At 47.3% G+C, this 16,716-nt stretch overlaps 1 protein-coding gene across 1 annotated transcript in view; it reads left to right on the top strand.

Moving 5' to 3' along the window:
• Positions 1–16,716, top strand: part of SLC5A6 (solute carrier family 5 member 6) — a 138,081-nt gene that overhangs the window by 105,047 nt on the left and 16,318 nt on the right. Inside the window, exon 11 of the mRNA XM_030198646.1 lies at positions 675–761. Within this exon, the coding sequence (XP_030054506.1) occupies positions 675–761 (87 nt within the window). The remainder of the gene's footprint in view (positions 1–674; positions 762–16,716) is intronic.

Below are 16,716 nucleotides of genomic sequence, written 5' to 3'. Positions count from 1 at the left end.
GATTTTGATCCGTGCAGTACTTTGTATTTTATGCCTTTGCACTTGGGGAAATGGAGGTTGAGGAAGGTTCGGGACGATCTTTTAGCGTTTCTGGGTGGCAGGTCTATTAAATCAGACATGTATGCAGGGGCTTCACCGTGAATGATTTTGTGGACTAAGGTGCATACTTTTAAAGTGATACGTTCCTTTAGTGCTTGTCGACCTCTAGTGAGCACATATTCGTCTTACTTCACTTAGATGAATGGATGATGTAAATCTCAATCCCACGTATTCTGGGTTAATTATCTTTTTCATTATTTTTAAAAAATTTTTGTTACAGAGGTCCTGTAATTAGAATTGGTTAGATAGCAGGGATGAGGGGAGAGGCCCACACTGAGCAGAAACAAAAAAAGAAAAAGCTTAGAAGTCCTAACACTACAAAACGTAAAGCTTAAATAAATTAAAACCAAAAAAATGTGAGAAACTTCTGGGTGTGGAAGGAAGACATTTAACCATTTCCAAAGTTGTATATCTAGGGGGCACTGCTGCTTTAGTGAATATTTTAATGAAAGCAAAGCAACTGAGACCTTTAGTTCTCTTGGCTTATGACCAGTAGAGGGGTCAGAATAGTATATAGGTTGTCATTGTGTTGTCCTTGCTCTGTTCCATAGTCTTTATTTTTTTCTCTCCTGCAGGCAGCTCTCAGTATTTTTGGGATGGTGGGAGGACCCTTGCTTGGACTCTTCTGTCTTGGAATGTTCTTCCCATTTGCCAATTCTGTCGTAAGTTGAACAATCTTTAATGATACATTCAGTGAATTTTGTGACATGAACATCCATTACAAATCATCTTCCCAAAAATGGGTTTGGAGTTTTGAATGTTTAAGCTATCAGCTCATCATGTTGAGCAAGTAATGTATGTAGATTCAAATAACTATATTGGCATGACAAAAGTAGGTAATAATTTGTTGGAATTTATTTCCTTACAATTATACACCGCCTTTCCAATCAAAGGCTCAGAGTAGGAGCACCCTTTGTAGAGTATTTATGCCTCTAGATTCCTGAATGAGTTGGAGAAAATAGGTTGGACAGAAACATGAAGGAGGTTAGCTCAGTAATGGAAGAGAACAACCTATATCAAATTCAGTAGTAAAAAAAAAAACCTACTGGAGTGTTTGATCAACGTTGTCCGCAAACTATTCCAAAACCCAGAGAACTGATCATACCTTGCCATTGTTTATTTAATTATGCAACCTTGTAACAAGATAATGCAATGTAGAATCAAAAAAAAAGCCAGGTATTCTGAATGTTATAAATATATCTCGTTATTCTTCCTGCTGCTCTTCTTCATGTGCTTACCCCTTCACCTTCAGTAATGGCCATACATTTTACAGCATGCTTTCTTTGGTTCAGTAATTATTTTCTTGCCTCTTAATTCAATATGAATAATGTATAAAAATGTCCACCATGCTTCAATTTTATGTTTGTTTTTTTTTGTATTCTTCTTCCTTCCAGGGTTTATGTCCATCTCTTCCAGCTTTTTCCCTTCTTCCAGGCATTCTTGCCTCACCTTTCTTCTGCCTCCATGAACGTTTACCCTGCCCTACATCCCTCCAGGCACTGTACCCTTCTTTTTGCTCTGTTTCCAGGCATTTCTTCATTCTTTCAGACATTCTTCACCCAACTTCACCTGCTTCTAGGAACGTTATGATTTCTACTTTCCTCCAGTCCCCTCTCCTTTAACGCAGCTTAGTCCCAGGGGTTGGTCTCAAGCCACAGTGTCCCTCCTAAGCTGGCTAATAGTAGATATCCCTTATGCATGCAAGGGTCCCACAAGATGCATTGCTCTTCTGTGCCTGCCAGTGATTCCAAGACACAAATTCATTGTGTGATGGACATTACACACTGAATTTTAGACTTATCTGAGATTTTTCCAGCCCTGTCTATATTTTAGGTCAGTTTTCAAAGGGACATGCACATTTATTGGTTGCTGCTAAATGTACAAGTTCCCTATCTGTGGATTTTCAAAGCCATTAACGAGCTAATTCTACATAGAGGGGCATAATCGAAAGGGGTGCCCAAGTTTTCCTGAGGACGACCTCGCAGGACGTCCCGGCGAAGAGACAGGGAAACCCATATTATAGAAACAAGATGGGCGTCCATCTTTAGTTTTGATAATACTGTCGGGGACACCCAAATCTGGAAATTTAGGTCGACCTTAGAGATGGTTGTCCTTAGACTTGGTCATTTCTGATTTTCAGCGATAATGGAAACTGAGGATGGCCATCTCAGAAATGACCAAATGCAAGCCCTTTGGTCGTGGGAGGAGCCAGCATTCATAGTGCACTGGTCCCCCTGACATGCCAGGACACTAACCGTGCACCCTAGGGTGCACTGCAGTGGACTTCAGAAATTGCTCCCAGGTGCATAGCTCCCTAACCGTGTGTGCTGAGCCCCCCCCCAAAACCCACTACCCACACCACTACCATAGCCCTTATAGGTGAAGGATGGCACCTAGATGTGGGTACATTGGGTTTCTGGTGGGTTTTGGAGGGCTCACATTTACCACCACAAGTGTAACAGGTAGGGGGGGGGGGGGGGATCGGCCGGGGTCCGCCTGTCTGAAGTGCACTGCACCCACTAAAACTGCTCCAGGGACCTGCATACTGCTGCGATGGACCTGAGTATGACATTTGAGGCTGGCAAAAAATATTTTGAAAAAATTTTTTTGAGAGTGGGAGGGTGTTAGTGACCACTGGGGGAGTAAGGGAAGGTCATCCCTGATGCCCTCCGGTGGTCATCTGGTCAGTTTGGGCACCTTTTCGTGGCTTGGTCGTAACAAAAAAAGGACCAAGTAAAGTCAAGTTCCCATCAAGGACGCCCTTCTTTTTTCGATTATGGGTCGAGGATGCTCATGTGTTAGGCACATCCAAGTCCCGCCTTCGCTACGCCTCTGACACGCCCCCGGGAACTTTGGTCATTCCCGTGACAGAAAGCAGTTGGGGACGCCCAAAATCGACTTTCGATTTTGCCGATTTGGGCGACCCTGTGAGAAGGATGCCCATCTTCCTATTTGTTTCGAAAGATGGGTGTCCTTCTCTTTTGAAAATAAGCCCAATAGTGCACTCAAATGGAAGCTAATGATAATTAGATGGCAAAACGGGGGGAAAACAGGTGCCTAAGTGCACTTAGGCATTATCAAGTTTCAAATTTATTAGTTTTTATACTGCTCTTCCTTCTTACTTACAAATGCACTCAGTCTGCTGCCCCTCACTACCTCTCTACCCTCATCTCCCCTTACGTTCCAGCCCGAAACCTCCGTTCACAGGACAAATCCCTCCTCTCATTACCCTTCTCCACCACCGCCAACTCCAGGCTCCGCTCATTCTGCCTCGCCTCACCCTATGCTTGGAACAACCTCCCCGAGTCCTTACGCCAAGCCCCCTCCTTGCCCATCTTCAAGTCTTTGCTTAAAGCCCACCTCTTCAATGCTGCATTCGGCACCTAACTCTTACCTTTCAGGAATTCTAGACTGCCCAATTTGACTGCCCCTATCGGTCTGACTGCCCACGCGTCTTTTAGATTGTAAGCTCTTTGAGCAGGGATTGTCCTTCTATGTTAAATTGTACAGCCCTGCGTAACCCTAGCAGCGCTTTAGAAATGTTAAGTAGTAGTAGTAGTACATTTTACATAAATCAAGTTAACAGGTAGAAGAAATGAAATACAATCTGTGGTAGGAAAGAAGAGAGACATTTCTGCAGAGCATGAGAACACCAGTGTCTTAGACAATTCCCCAAGCGAGCAGCGAGGCAGGCATGGTAAGTTAGTGGTAGTATGAAAAGAGAGGTTTTTGAAGCCAGATTTAAATGTATTGTAAGAACATTCTAGGTGAAGAGCGGAAGGAAGGGTAGGTTCTTGGTTCGAACAAAGTCAAATCAGATAACTAGGTGCCTAAATGTTCTAGCACATAATTGCAAAGGAGGAGTTCATATGAGATGGGCATGTGTTTTATTGAATACTGTTAGTTAGGCGTCTAACTGCTGCATTCAGATGCTCACATTTATAGCTGCCATAATGCTGGCTGAGTGGTGGTGCCTAATTGCTGACTTAGGCTAGTATTCTATAATGCATTAAGCATACAAATTTGCTGTTCTAGAAAACTAGCTTAGTGCCTAGATTTTGGGTACTTAACTTTTAGCACCCTTTATTGAGTTGCCCTCTATGGGCTAGATTCTGTATATGGCGCCTTAAAAATCCACACGGAATAAATTTCCGCCTAAGTGTATTCTATAAGCAGCACCTAAATTTAGGCACAGTATATGGAATACGCTTAGTTGATATCCCAGCGCCTAGAACTATGTGCATCAATTTACACCATGGAAAACTTGGCGTAAATACTGGCGCATAGTTTAGGTGCAGAGGGCCATATTCTATAACAGTGCATGCAAAATTTGGAACACCTGTGAAATGCCCATTTCTCTGCCCATAACCACAATTTGGGTGCTATGCATTACAGAGTATGTTTAGTGAGTTATGCGGTTTGACAGTGGATGTTATTGCTTAGTAAGTGCTGTTAAAAACGCCGATTGGCTTATTAAGCCAAGTAACTTGCGCATGTTATAGAATATGCTTAGATTTCCACGCGGAACACTAGGCATGATATATAGAATCCGGTGGTATATGGCTAGTGCTGCCAGAAAACCCTCTAATTACCCTGACACTATCTGGATAATGCCAGTGTGGAGTGAGGGCATTTTGCCTAACTATATGTATAGTGGTGATGATAATGTAATTTAATTTATCCAGAAAAGTCTGGTTCTAACTGTATGTATAGTTGCCGACTATCACCACTATATAAGTGGAAGCCAGGAGGAGTAGCCTAGTGGTTAGTGCAGTGGACTTTGATCCTGGGGAACTGAGTTTGATTCCCACTGCAGCTCCTTGTGACTGGGCAAGTCACTTAACCCTCCATTGCCCCTGGTACAAAATAAGTACCTGAGTATATGTAAACCGCTTTGAATGTAGTTGCAAAAACCTCAGAAAGGCGGTATATCAAGTCCCATTTCCCTTTCCCTTTTAGGCACTCTGATGCAGCATGGTGTACACCCATTCTGTATCAGGCATCTGTATGCCCAGATACTGTTACATAATACATGCATAAGTTGGCATTGGCGTGCCTTACATTTAGGCGTGATAGTTGGTTTAACTACTGGCACGTAAATGCAGAAAGGGTGCATGAAACTTATACATCTAATATATAGAATACTGTAAGTGAGAGCACACTCATGTGTACGTCCCCTCTTGCAATTGCACACCAAAACACTTAAGTGCATCCTTATAGAATAGCTCATCTGGGTGTATATGTTCATTTTCTTGGCATTTATACACACAAGGCATGCGTAGACGCAGCTGCCATTACCACACAGTGAGAACCTATTCTATAATGGCACCTGGATACCCCAATTCTAATATAGAATACTAGCCGTGGATCTGGTATAAATGTCGACACCCAAACGTGGAAAGGCTGCACTTATGTGCATAACATACAGAATAAGTTAGCAGCCTTGCCCTGCCTCTCGCATGCTCTGCCCATGTAACATATTTTCACACATATAATGTGCACGTTATACACGTTTTTGCAAACCACTCTCACCCCCTGTGTGCTGAATGCATGGGTACACTATTTCGGTGTATTTTTACTAAGAAATGCTAACTGCAAAATTAGTGCATTTGGTGCACTTTATAGTGCCTGCAAGAATCTAAAAAGAAAAGCCCTTAAAAAGTCTCTTAGGAAAATAAACTGGTAATGGCGTACATTATAAGTATGGGTGCATTGTACCCGTTTATTTTTACATAGAAGTGCAGTTTGTGTGCATCATATGTGTAAAAAATATGGTGTATTGGCCCTTTTCATTTATGTGCTGTGCTCCTTAGGTGTGCCTTTACAGAACAGTGCTTAAGTGTTTTTCTGCCACTTATATGTGTACACTCACCTACCAAGTGACAGCATTCTGTACACTTACCCCCTAATTCTATAAAAGTTGCCAAAAATTGCACGCACAGAATTGGGCATATGCCCAATTTGCACGTACAGTTTAATTGAATAACAAGCTAATTAGTGCCAATAATTGGCTTTTTAACAATTATTGGCATTAATTAGATTTAATTGGCAGTTGTATGAGTAAATTTAGGAGCGGGATCTTTTTCGTACCATATATAGAAATCTAGCCCAAATAAATATAGGTGCCTTGTTTTAGAATTGCCCTTACTCTGTATAGTGGTACTGAATATCTTTGCAGGAAATATCTGTTCAGTTACATTCCTAAAAATGACTTTTTTTTTTTTTCATTGGTACTGGGCAGAATATACTTCAATGAATAAAGTTTTTTCAGCTTTCCATCAACAAGCAGCAAACTTCATTTTGAAAGCTTTGTTTTCCTGTTGCTTAACTGTGTACCTTCAAGAGGCAGGAGTGATTCACGCTTTCTCCTACATCTACGCTGCCATCTTGGAAAATGGCATCTGACCCTGTGCAGTGCATCATAGGATGTGCCCTGCAGAGTTAGTCTGCAAAGTGCTAAATGCCATAATTTAAAGTTGAATAAGCAACAACAGTTTTATGCGTAAAGATTTTTCAAGATTTAAAAAAAATAAAATGCAAGTGGAAATTCTCCAAGGACAAGCAGGCCATGTTGTATTTACATATGCGATGTCATCTACGTCGCCAGGTGCAAAAAGCTTTTGCAGCATATACAGCTTTAAGAGCATGTGCATGCGAGAGTGCTTTCCCACCTGCCGCGAGAATGTGGGACCAGCAGTCTCTCTTAATCTGCTGTGAGGAGAGGATGTGCTGTCCGCGGCTCCTCACAGCATCTGGTGCGTTGTTGATTTTGAGCTCTTTTTTGGTGCCTTCCCTTTAGGTATTTTTTTACCTAATTTTGTTCTTTCTTTGTTCAGGTGGTTTTCCCTTTCTTCCCTTAGATTTTTAGTGTGTTTTTCCCCACTTTTAAGTTTCCTTATATTTTCGTGCACAGGAGGCCTGCTTAGACCTGAGCTTTGGTCGGTATTTCTTCCCCTCTTTTTTTTCTTGGTGATTTGCCCCCTTTTTGATATTACCATTGAGTCATTTGATTTGGCCACAGAATTTAGATTTTTTTTTTTTTTTGGCGCAGAATTCTAGCAGGAGTATAAACTGATCTGACTCTTGAGGGTCATGCCAAGGCTTGTAATGTCAGAGCCATATCTGTGTCAGTAGCTCGCTTGAGATCAGCCTCTATAGAAGAAATTTGCAAAGCTGCAATATAGTCTGTCCACACATTCACATCTCACTACTGCCTTGAGCAGGATACCTGACATAATGTTCAGTTGTGCAGATGGTTCTGCAGAATTTGTTTTTGGTCTAGAATCCAGTTCCACCCTCCTAGGCCCGTTTTGTTCTGTTCCAGGCTGCACTCTCACACAGTATATATATAGTTCTCCGAGGACAAGCAGGCTGCTTGTTCTCACTGATGGGTGACGTCCACGGCAGCCCCTCCAATCGGAATCTTCACTAGCAAAGTCCTTTGCTAGCCCTCGCGCGCCCGCGCGCACCGCGCATGCGCGGCCGTCTTCCCGCCCGAAACCGGCTCGAGCCGGCCAGTCTTCTTTTGTCCGCACTCGGTACGGTCGTATTTTTCGCCGTGTCGAGCCCCGGAGAGTCGACCTCGCGCGTCCATATTGTTGAACGTGTTTTTTTCTTCGGAAAAGCTTTTCTTGTACTCGGGAAGTGCTCCGGAACCCCTCCACCGGGTTTCGTTTCAATCCTCCCCGTATTTCCAGCTTTTGGCCTCGATAAGTTTTCTTTCGTCGTCGGGGTAGGCCTCTTTTCGGCCTCGGTCGAGATTTTCTCCCTCTAAAGTTTTTGGTGCTCTTTTTCCGTCATTTCGGACTTTGATTTCGCCGGCGTGATTTTTCCGCCCATGACATCGAAGCCTTCCAGCGGCTTCAAGAAGTGCACCCAGTGCGCCCGGGTTATCTCGCTCACTGATCGACACTCGTCGTGTCTTCAGTGTCTGGGGGCCGAGCACCGCCCTCAGAACTGTAGTCTGTGTTCCCTGCTTCAAAGGCGGACTCAGGTAGCGAGACTAGCCCAGTGGAACGTTTTGTTCTCGGGCTCTTCGTCGGCATCGGCACCGGGATCTTCGAGTGCATCGACGTCGTCAGCGTCCAGACCATCTTCCTCGGCCGCCCTTGCATCGAGTGCATCGAGGCATCGGGCCTCTGCATCGGCGCCGAGACATCGGATAGCTGCATCGACGTCGGTGGTACCGGGACCTCGTCTGCTGATGTCGTCGGACGGTGGTGCATCGTCAGGAGTGCAGGTGAGGGCTGTCCATTCCCCTGCTGGTGGCGGTGAGCCTTCGGGTGGGTCTCCTCCCACCCTGAGGGCTCCTGCGGTACAGCCCCCCCGAGACCGACCTTCTTCGGCCTCGGCCCCGAGGAAGCGACGGATGGATTCTACGTCCTCCTCGTCGGTGCCGGGGAGCTCCGGTGACATGCTTCGGAAGAAGTCGAAGAAGCATCGACACCGGTCTCCTCCCCGCGTCGGCACCGAGAGCTCTGGGTCGCCGAGGGATTCGGCACCCAGCAGGCATCGGCACCGAGAGGACCGCTCACCCTCTGTCCAAGAGGTGTCGATGCGCTCCACTCTGGACAGCCCGGAACAGCCTCCTCGCCCGGAACAGGTCCTGACGTCGACGCCTGCATTGACCTCACAGCCTTTCTCTGCAGCCGCTCTAAACGAGAGCCTCCGGGCCGTTCTCCCAGAGATTCTGGGAGAGCTGTTGCGCCCTACCCCTCCGGTACCGGTGGTGCTTGCGCCTCCGGTACCGTCGAGCGTGGCGCCGGCTGGCCCATCGCCCAGGTTGAGGTCCCCGACGTCGGTACCGCGTGCGGTGCCGGCAGCGGCCACCTCCCAGGAAGGCTCCCCGACTACGTCGGCGGAGGGAGCTTCGCCGATGCGGGCGAGGGAGTCTACCTCTCGACGCCCCCATCGTGGACGTGGCTCCACTGAGTCGAGCAGGGCGAGGTTGCAGACACAGGTTCGTGAACTTGTGTCTGACACCGAGGGTGAGGCCTCGTGGGAGGAAGAGGAAGATCCTAGATATTTCTCTGACGAGGAGTCTGAGGGTCTTCCTTCTGATCCCACTCCCTCTCCTGAAAGACAGCTTTCTCCTCCCGAGAGTCTGTCTTTCGCTTCCTTTGTCCGGGAGATGTCTACGGCCATCCCCTTCCCGGTGGTTGTGGAGGACGAGCCCAGGGCTGAAATGTTTGAGCTCCTGGACTATCCTTCTCCACCTAAGGAAGCGTCCACTGTTCCCTTGCACCATGTCCTGAAAAAGACATTGCTTGCGAACTGGACCAAGCCATTAAGTAATCCCCACATTCCCAAGAAGATCGAGTCCCAGTACCGGATCCATGGGGACCCAGAGCTGATGCGCACTCAGTTGCCTCACGACTCTGGAGTTGTGGATTTGGCCCTAAAGAAGGCTAAGAGTTCTAGGGAACATGCTTCGGCGCCCCCGGGCAAGGACGCTAGAACCTTAGACTCCTTTGGGAGGAAGGCCTACCATTCCTCTATGCTCGTGTCCAAGATCCAGTCTTACCAGCTCTACACGAGCATACACATGCGGAACAATGTGCGGCAGTTGGCGGGCTTGGTTGATGCTCTTCCCCCTGAGCAGGCCAAGCCTTTTCAGGAGGTGGTCAGGCAGCTGAAGGCGTGCAGAAAATTCCTGGCCAGAGGAGTTTATGACACTTTTGATGTTGCGTCCAGGGCCGCTGCTCAAGGTGTGGTGATGCGCAGGCTCTCATGGCTGCGTGCCGCCGACCTGGAGAATAGAATCCAGCAGCGGATTGCGGACTCGCCTTGCCGTGCGGACAACATTTTTGGCGAAAAAGTCGAACAGGTGGTAGAGTCTCTCCACCAGCGGGACACCGCATTCGACAAATTCTCCCGCCGGCAGCCTTCAGCTTCTACCTCTACAGGTAGACGATTTTTCGGGGGAAGGAAGACTGTTCCCTACTCTTCTGGCAAGTGTAGGTACAATCCTCCTTCCCGACAGCCTGCGGCCCAGGCTAAGCCCCAGCGCGCTCGCTCTCGTCAGCAGCGTGCGACTCAGCAAGGCCCCGCGGCTCCCCAGCAAAAGCAAGGGGCGAGCTTTTGACTGGCTCCAGCAGAGCATAGCCGACATCCAAGTGTCCGTGCCGGGCGACCTGCCAGTCGGAGGGAGGTTGAAAGCTTTTCACCGAAGGTGGCCTCTCATAACCTCCGATCAGTGGGTTCTGCAAATAGTCCGGCAGGGGTACACCCTCAATTTGACCTCAAAACCTCCAAATTGTCCACCGGGAGCTCAGTCTTACAGCTTCCAGCACAAGAGGGTACTTGCAGAGGAACTCTCCGCCCTTCTCAGCGCCAATGCGGTCGAGCCCGTGCCATCCGGACAAGAAGGGCTGGGATTCTATTCCAGGTACTTCCTTGTGGAAAAGAAAACAGGGGGGATGCGTCCCATCCTAGACCTAAGGGCCCTGAACAAATATCTCGTAAAAGAAAAGTTCAGGATGCTTTCCCTGGGCACCCTTCTCCCCATGATTCAGCAAAACGATTGGCTATGCTCTCTGGACTTGAAGGATGCCTACACACATATCCCGATACTGCCAGCTCACAGACAGTATCTGCGATTTCAGTTGGGCACACGCCACTTCCAGTACTGTGTGCTACCCTTTGGGCTCGCCTCTGCGCCCAGGGTGTTCACAAAGTGCCTAGCTGTAGTAGCAGCGGCACTTCGCAGGCTGGGAGTACACGTGTTCCCATATCTCGACGATTGGCTGGTAAAGAACACGTCCGAGGCAGGAGCCCTGCAGTCCATGCAGATGACTATTCGCCTTCTGGAGCTACTGGGGTTTGTGATAAATTACCCAAAGTCCCATCTTCTTCCAGTGCAGAACCTCGAATTCATAGGAGCCCTGCTGGATTCTCGGACGACTCGCGCCTATCTCCCAGAGACGAGAGCCAACAACTTGTTGTCCCTCGTCTCCCGGGTGCGGGCGTCCCAGCAGATCACAGCTCGGCAGATGTTGAGATTGCTGGGCCATATGGCCTCCACAGTTCATGTGACTCCCATGGCCCTCCTTCACATGAGATCTGCTCAATGGACCCTAGCCTCCCAGTGGTATCAGGCCGCTGGAGGTCTAGAGGACGTGATCCACCTGTCCACGAGTTTTCTCGAATCCCTGTATTGGTGGACGATTTGGACCAATTTGACTCTGGGAAGTCCCTTCCAAATTCCTCAGCCACAAAAAGTGCTGACCACGGATGCGTCTCTCCTGGGATGGGGAGCTCATGTCGATGGGCTTCACACCCAAGGAAGCTGGTCCCTCCAAGAACGCGATCTACAGATCAATCTTCTGGAGTTACGAGCGATCTGGAACGCTCTGAAGGCTTTCAGAGATCGGCTGTCCCACCAAATTATTCAAATTCAGACAGACAACCAGGTTGCCATGTACTATGTAAACAAGCAGGGGGGCACCGGATCTCGCCCCCTGTGTCAGGAAGCCGTCAGCATGTGGCTCTGGGCTCGCCGGTACGGCATGGTGCTCCAAGCCACATATCTGGCAGGCGTAAACAACAGTCTGGCCGACAGGTTGAGCAGGATTATGCAACCTCACGAGTGGTCGCTCAGCTCCCGAGTGGTGCGCCAGATCTTCCAAGTGTGGGGCACCCCCTTGGTGGATCTCTTCGCATCTCGAGCAAACCACAAAGTCCCTCAGTTCTGTTCCAGGCTTCAGGCCACCGGCAGACTGGCGTCGGATGCCTTCCTCCTCGATTGGGGGGAGGGCCTGCTGTATGCTTATCCTCCCATTCCTCTGGTGGGGAAGACTTTGTTGAAACTCAAGCAAGACCGAGGCACCATGATCCTGATTGCTCCTTTTTGGCCGCGTCAGATCTGGTTCCCTCTTCTTCTGGAGTTATCCTCCGAAGAACCGTGGAGATTGGAGTGTTTTCCGACCCTCATCACGCAGGACGAAGGGGCTCTTCTGCATCCCAACCTCCGGTCCCTGGCTCTCACGGCCTGGATGTTGAGGGCGTAGATTTTGCCTCTTTGGGTCTGCCAGAGGGTGTCTCCCGTATCTTGCTTGCTTCCAGGAAAGACTCCACTAAGAGAAGTTACTTCTTTCATTGGAGGAGGTTTGCCGTCTGGTGTGACAGCAAGGCCCTAGATCCTCGCTCTTGTCCTACACAGACCCTGCTTGAATACCTTCTGCACTTGTCTGAGTCTGGTCTTAAGACCAACTCCGTAAGGGTTCATCTTAGTGCAATCAGTGCATACCATTACCAAGTGGAAGGTAAGCCGATCTCAGGACAGCCTTTAGTTGTTCGCTTCATGAGAGGTTTGCTTTTGTCAAAGCCCCCTGTCAAGCCTCCTACAGTGTCATGGGATCTCAATGTCGTTCTCACCCAGCTGATGAAACCTCCTTTTGAGCCACTGAATTCCTGCCATCTGAAGTACTTGACCTGGAAGGTCATTTTCTTGGTGGCAGTTACTTCAGCTCGTAGAGTCAGTGAGCTTCAGGCCCTGGTAGCCCAGGCCCCTTACACCAAATTTCATCATAACAGAGTAGTCCTCCGCACTCACCCTAAGTTCCTGCCAAAGGTCGTGTCGGAGTTCCATCTGAACCAGTCAATTGTCTTGCCAACATTCTTTCCCCGTCCTCATTCCTGCCCTGCTGAACGTCAGCTGCACACATTGGACTGCAAGAGAGCATTGGCCTTCTACCTGGAGCGGACACAGCCCCACAGACAGTCCGCCCAATTGTTTGTTTCTTTTGATCCCAATAGGAGGGGAGTGGCTGTAGGGAAACGCACCATATCCAATTGGCTAGCAGATTGCATTTCCTTCACTTACGCCCAGGCGGGGCTGGCTCTTGAGGGTCATGTCACGGCTCATAATGTTAGAGCCATGGCTGCGTCGGTAGCCCACTTGAAGTCAGCCTCCATTGAAGAAATTTGCAAAGCTGCGACGTGGGCTTCTGTCCACACATTCACATCCCATTACTGCCTGCAGCAGGATACCCGACGCGACAGTCGGTTCGGGCAGTCAGTTCTTCAGAACCTGTTTGGGCTTTAGGATCCAACTCCACCCCCCGAGGGCCCTGTTTGTTCTGTTCCAGGCTACACTCTCAGTTAGTTGGTAAATTTTTTTAGGTCAATTTCTGTTATGTCCTCGCCGTTGCGAGGCCCAATTGACCATGGTTGTTGTTTTGAGTGAGCCTGGGGGCTAGGGATACCCCATCAGTGAGAACAAGCAGCCTGCTTGTCCTCGGAGAAAGCGAATGATACATACCTGTAGAAGGTATTCTCCGAGGACAGCAGGCTGATTGTTCTCACAAACCCGCCCGCCTCCCCTTTGGAGTTGTGTCTTCCCTTAAGAGTTTGTCTTGCTACATACTGGACTGGCCGGCTCGAGCTGGTTTCGGGCGGGAAGACGGCATGCGCGTGCGCGCGGGCGCGAGGGCTAGCAAAGGACTTTGCTAGTGAAGATTCCGATTGGAGGGGCTGCCGTGGACGTCACCCATCAGTGAGAACAATCAGCCTGCTGTCCTCGGAGAATACCTTCTACAGGTATGTAGCATTCGCTTTTCAGATTGACTAGTATTTTGAACTCTCTGTTGTGAGTTCCAGTTGCTGTACTGTTGTTTTCAGTGATCCTTGTAGCTAGCGATTCCCACATTTGAGTGTGACATGGCCTGCTTGTCCTCTGAGAAAGCAAAGATACTTACCTGTAGCAGATGTTCTCTGAGGACAGCAGGCCAATCATTCTCACATACAGTACTCTCCTACCTCTCCTTGGAGTTGTTTTTGTATAGCATATATTGTACTGCTGGTCCCGTGCTTTCACGGCGAGCAGGAGGGCACGCGTGCATGCGCAGTGTGGATGCTGGTGCGTGCTCTTAAAGATGTATGTGCTGTGAAATTGTTCCGCATTGGGCGATGTGGATGACATAACCCACATATGAGAATGACTGGCCTGCTGTTCTCGGAGAATGCCTTTTACAGGTAAGTATCTTCACTTTAATTGCAGTGGATGAATTGTTCAAGGCAGTATCATTGGGGGAAGTGTAGGCTATTTTAGAAGCATGTCCATGTATAAGTAGTGGCATTTACATGTGTAGATTGGCTACATATGTAAATTGCCATTTTAAAAAGCCTCTATTTCCACATGGAGATCTATACTATATACAGACTTCAAGGAGGTGTGGTTTGAGCATGCCAAAATAAATATGTTTATTGCTCACTTTACAAGGGGAATACATGCAATGACTGAAAAATCAGCATGTCAGCCTTCACACCTGTTTCTAGGGTTTTTGCCAATAGTTGTCAACCTAACCTCTAGCAGTAGTCCCATGAGACTACTGCTAGAGGTCAGTTAGTTTTGAATCCAGAGTCAAACAAAGCAAAAATGATTGGGCCATTGCTCCTGCTCCTCTTGCACCATCAAGAACTCTATAAAGAGCTGGCAGTGGATGGAGGGGATGTCAGGGACTTTGATGCTGTGTAAGAGGCATATCGGGGTGGGGGGGTGCCTAGCACAGGGGGCTTGGAATGGTGTCTAGACTGTTCTGGAAGTGGAAATCAGTTGGTGAGAGAATGTATGAATGTTGAGGGAAATGCTTTTAAAAAGCTGCTCCCATGCATATTTGGGGGAGAGCAGAATGCTCTTTTTCCTAAGTGAGAGGCTTTTGGCAGAGCCTTTTATCAAATACAGGGGAATTTCATCCTGACCTCGACGCCTCAATTCCTTTCTCTATGATGGCATAACCCATCTAAATAGTTTATTTTATGTTTATTTTTAGTATTTGATATTTAAATTGGGTCTTTCCATTTCTCAAGCAGAATCAGATTTAAGTGTTTCCAGCTGCCAGGATCTTTTCTAAAAGTTTACAGATTTTGTCCATGTCTCAAGGTCTAGACATTCTTTCTGATTTCTGTTTGTGTGGTTATAGAACAATATATCACAGTTGTGAGAGATAATGTACTCGGTATGACGTTAATGGTGGCATTGTGGAGGTCATTTTGACTGCTTCTGTTTCTGTGTCTCAGCTTCTGTCCAGTAACTCTAGGCAGCAGGCTACTGGAATGCTCTGCGTTGACGTCTTTATTTTCATCCAGTTGACATCTTCATTTTTGTTACATGCAAGGAGCTGTTTTGAAATGGATTATCACAATTCTTAAAAATGTTGTGTGAGGTTCTGAGTTTGCATTGCAGAGGCATTGATATGTTTTAACCTAAGTTAAACAGGAAATTCAGTCTGAGGTTCTCAAGCCATTGCTGTTGATATCAGCAACAAGATGACTGAGAATTTCACCACTGGGTTTTTGTGACCTTTGTAAACAGTGTAAATTCTGTTCTGGATATGCTTGTAATGTCAGAGGAACCCATTATGGAATCAGTCTTGCTAGTGATAAGAGCCCATATATTCTGTTTGTTTTGAAAATATGCGATCTTTTATTCTTTGTTTGGAAGTTTAACTATCCAGCTCTTCTTCTGTTCTCTGCTCCAGACAAATTACCATCCTTCTCCTCTCAGTCTCATCCCTCTAGGAGACTTTGTGCAGAGTTCAGTATACTAGTGCTATTAAACGGGTAGTTTCAAGAAAGCATTTCAATGTGTAATGCAGTACTTTAAGCAAAAAAGGTTTTATAAAATTGAACACCTTTTGTAAAAGTGAAGTTAACACATACAGCCTGCACATTGGTAACTTTTTTCAAACTGAGCAGAGGCATTCCTGAGAATGGGGATAAGAAAGCATTTACATTTACATTCACACTTTGAAAGTTTGCCTGTACACACCCAAAAAACACTTAAAAAATTTCTACCACCAGTCACTTCACCTCTCACTCAAAGCTAGTTCTACCCCTTGTTCGTTAACACTTCTAACTTTATCTGGAGACTTCACTACTGACCCTGGTTCTGGAAAAACTGTTTGATTTCTGTCTAATAACACGCAGCTGTGGGTGAATTTGGGCCAGTCAGGGGCTGAGGCAGAAAGCCATGCAAGACAGCTGTGTACCGATGGCTGAGTGTGTGGCTTTTACCTCAAAAATATACTACAGTAGTGCAGTAATCAGTGTGCATGCAAATTACTGCCATGTTAAAATGGAAACAGTTGTCAGCATCGGATTGTGAAAATGCCCTCTTCTTGTTAATACATGAATGGTGATTGGCTCATGGACTGACAGGAAGGGAGCCATTAAAAAAAATTGCCAGGTATGCAGTCCCGTCCCCCCAACCACCACAAATTCTGCTAGTGTAGCACCGCCCCCCCCCCCCCCCCTCCGTTCCCCTCATCTTTCCATTAAAAAAAAATTCCCAGATAGTCTTGTGATGCCCCTTCCCTAAACAAATAGCAGCACCCTAGACACCTTCCTCTCCCCCAAGTGTACCTTCAAGATGCATGAGTGATGCACACTTCCTCCTGCCTCTATACTGCCATCTTGGAAAATGGCATCTAATCCTATGTGGTGCATCATGGGACACACCCTGTAGAGTAAGCCTGTCAGGTAAGGAAATTTTTCCCTTATTTAATAATCTCTGTCAAGCCTACCAAATAAGCGAAAAACTCTTTGTTTGGCAGACTGACTGCATGCGGTGTGTCACAGGATGCACCGTATGGGGTCAGGTGCCACTATTTTCCAAGA

The sequence above is a fragment of the Microcaecilia unicolor genome, chromosome 3 (assembly GCF_901765095.1).
Source record: "Microcaecilia unicolor chromosome 3, aMicUni1.1, whole genome shotgun sequence".
Lineage (NCBI taxonomy): Eukaryota > Metazoa > Chordata > Amphibia > Gymnophiona > Siphonopidae > Microcaecilia > Microcaecilia unicolor.
This window is presented reverse-complemented; position numbering and strand designations above follow the sequence as displayed.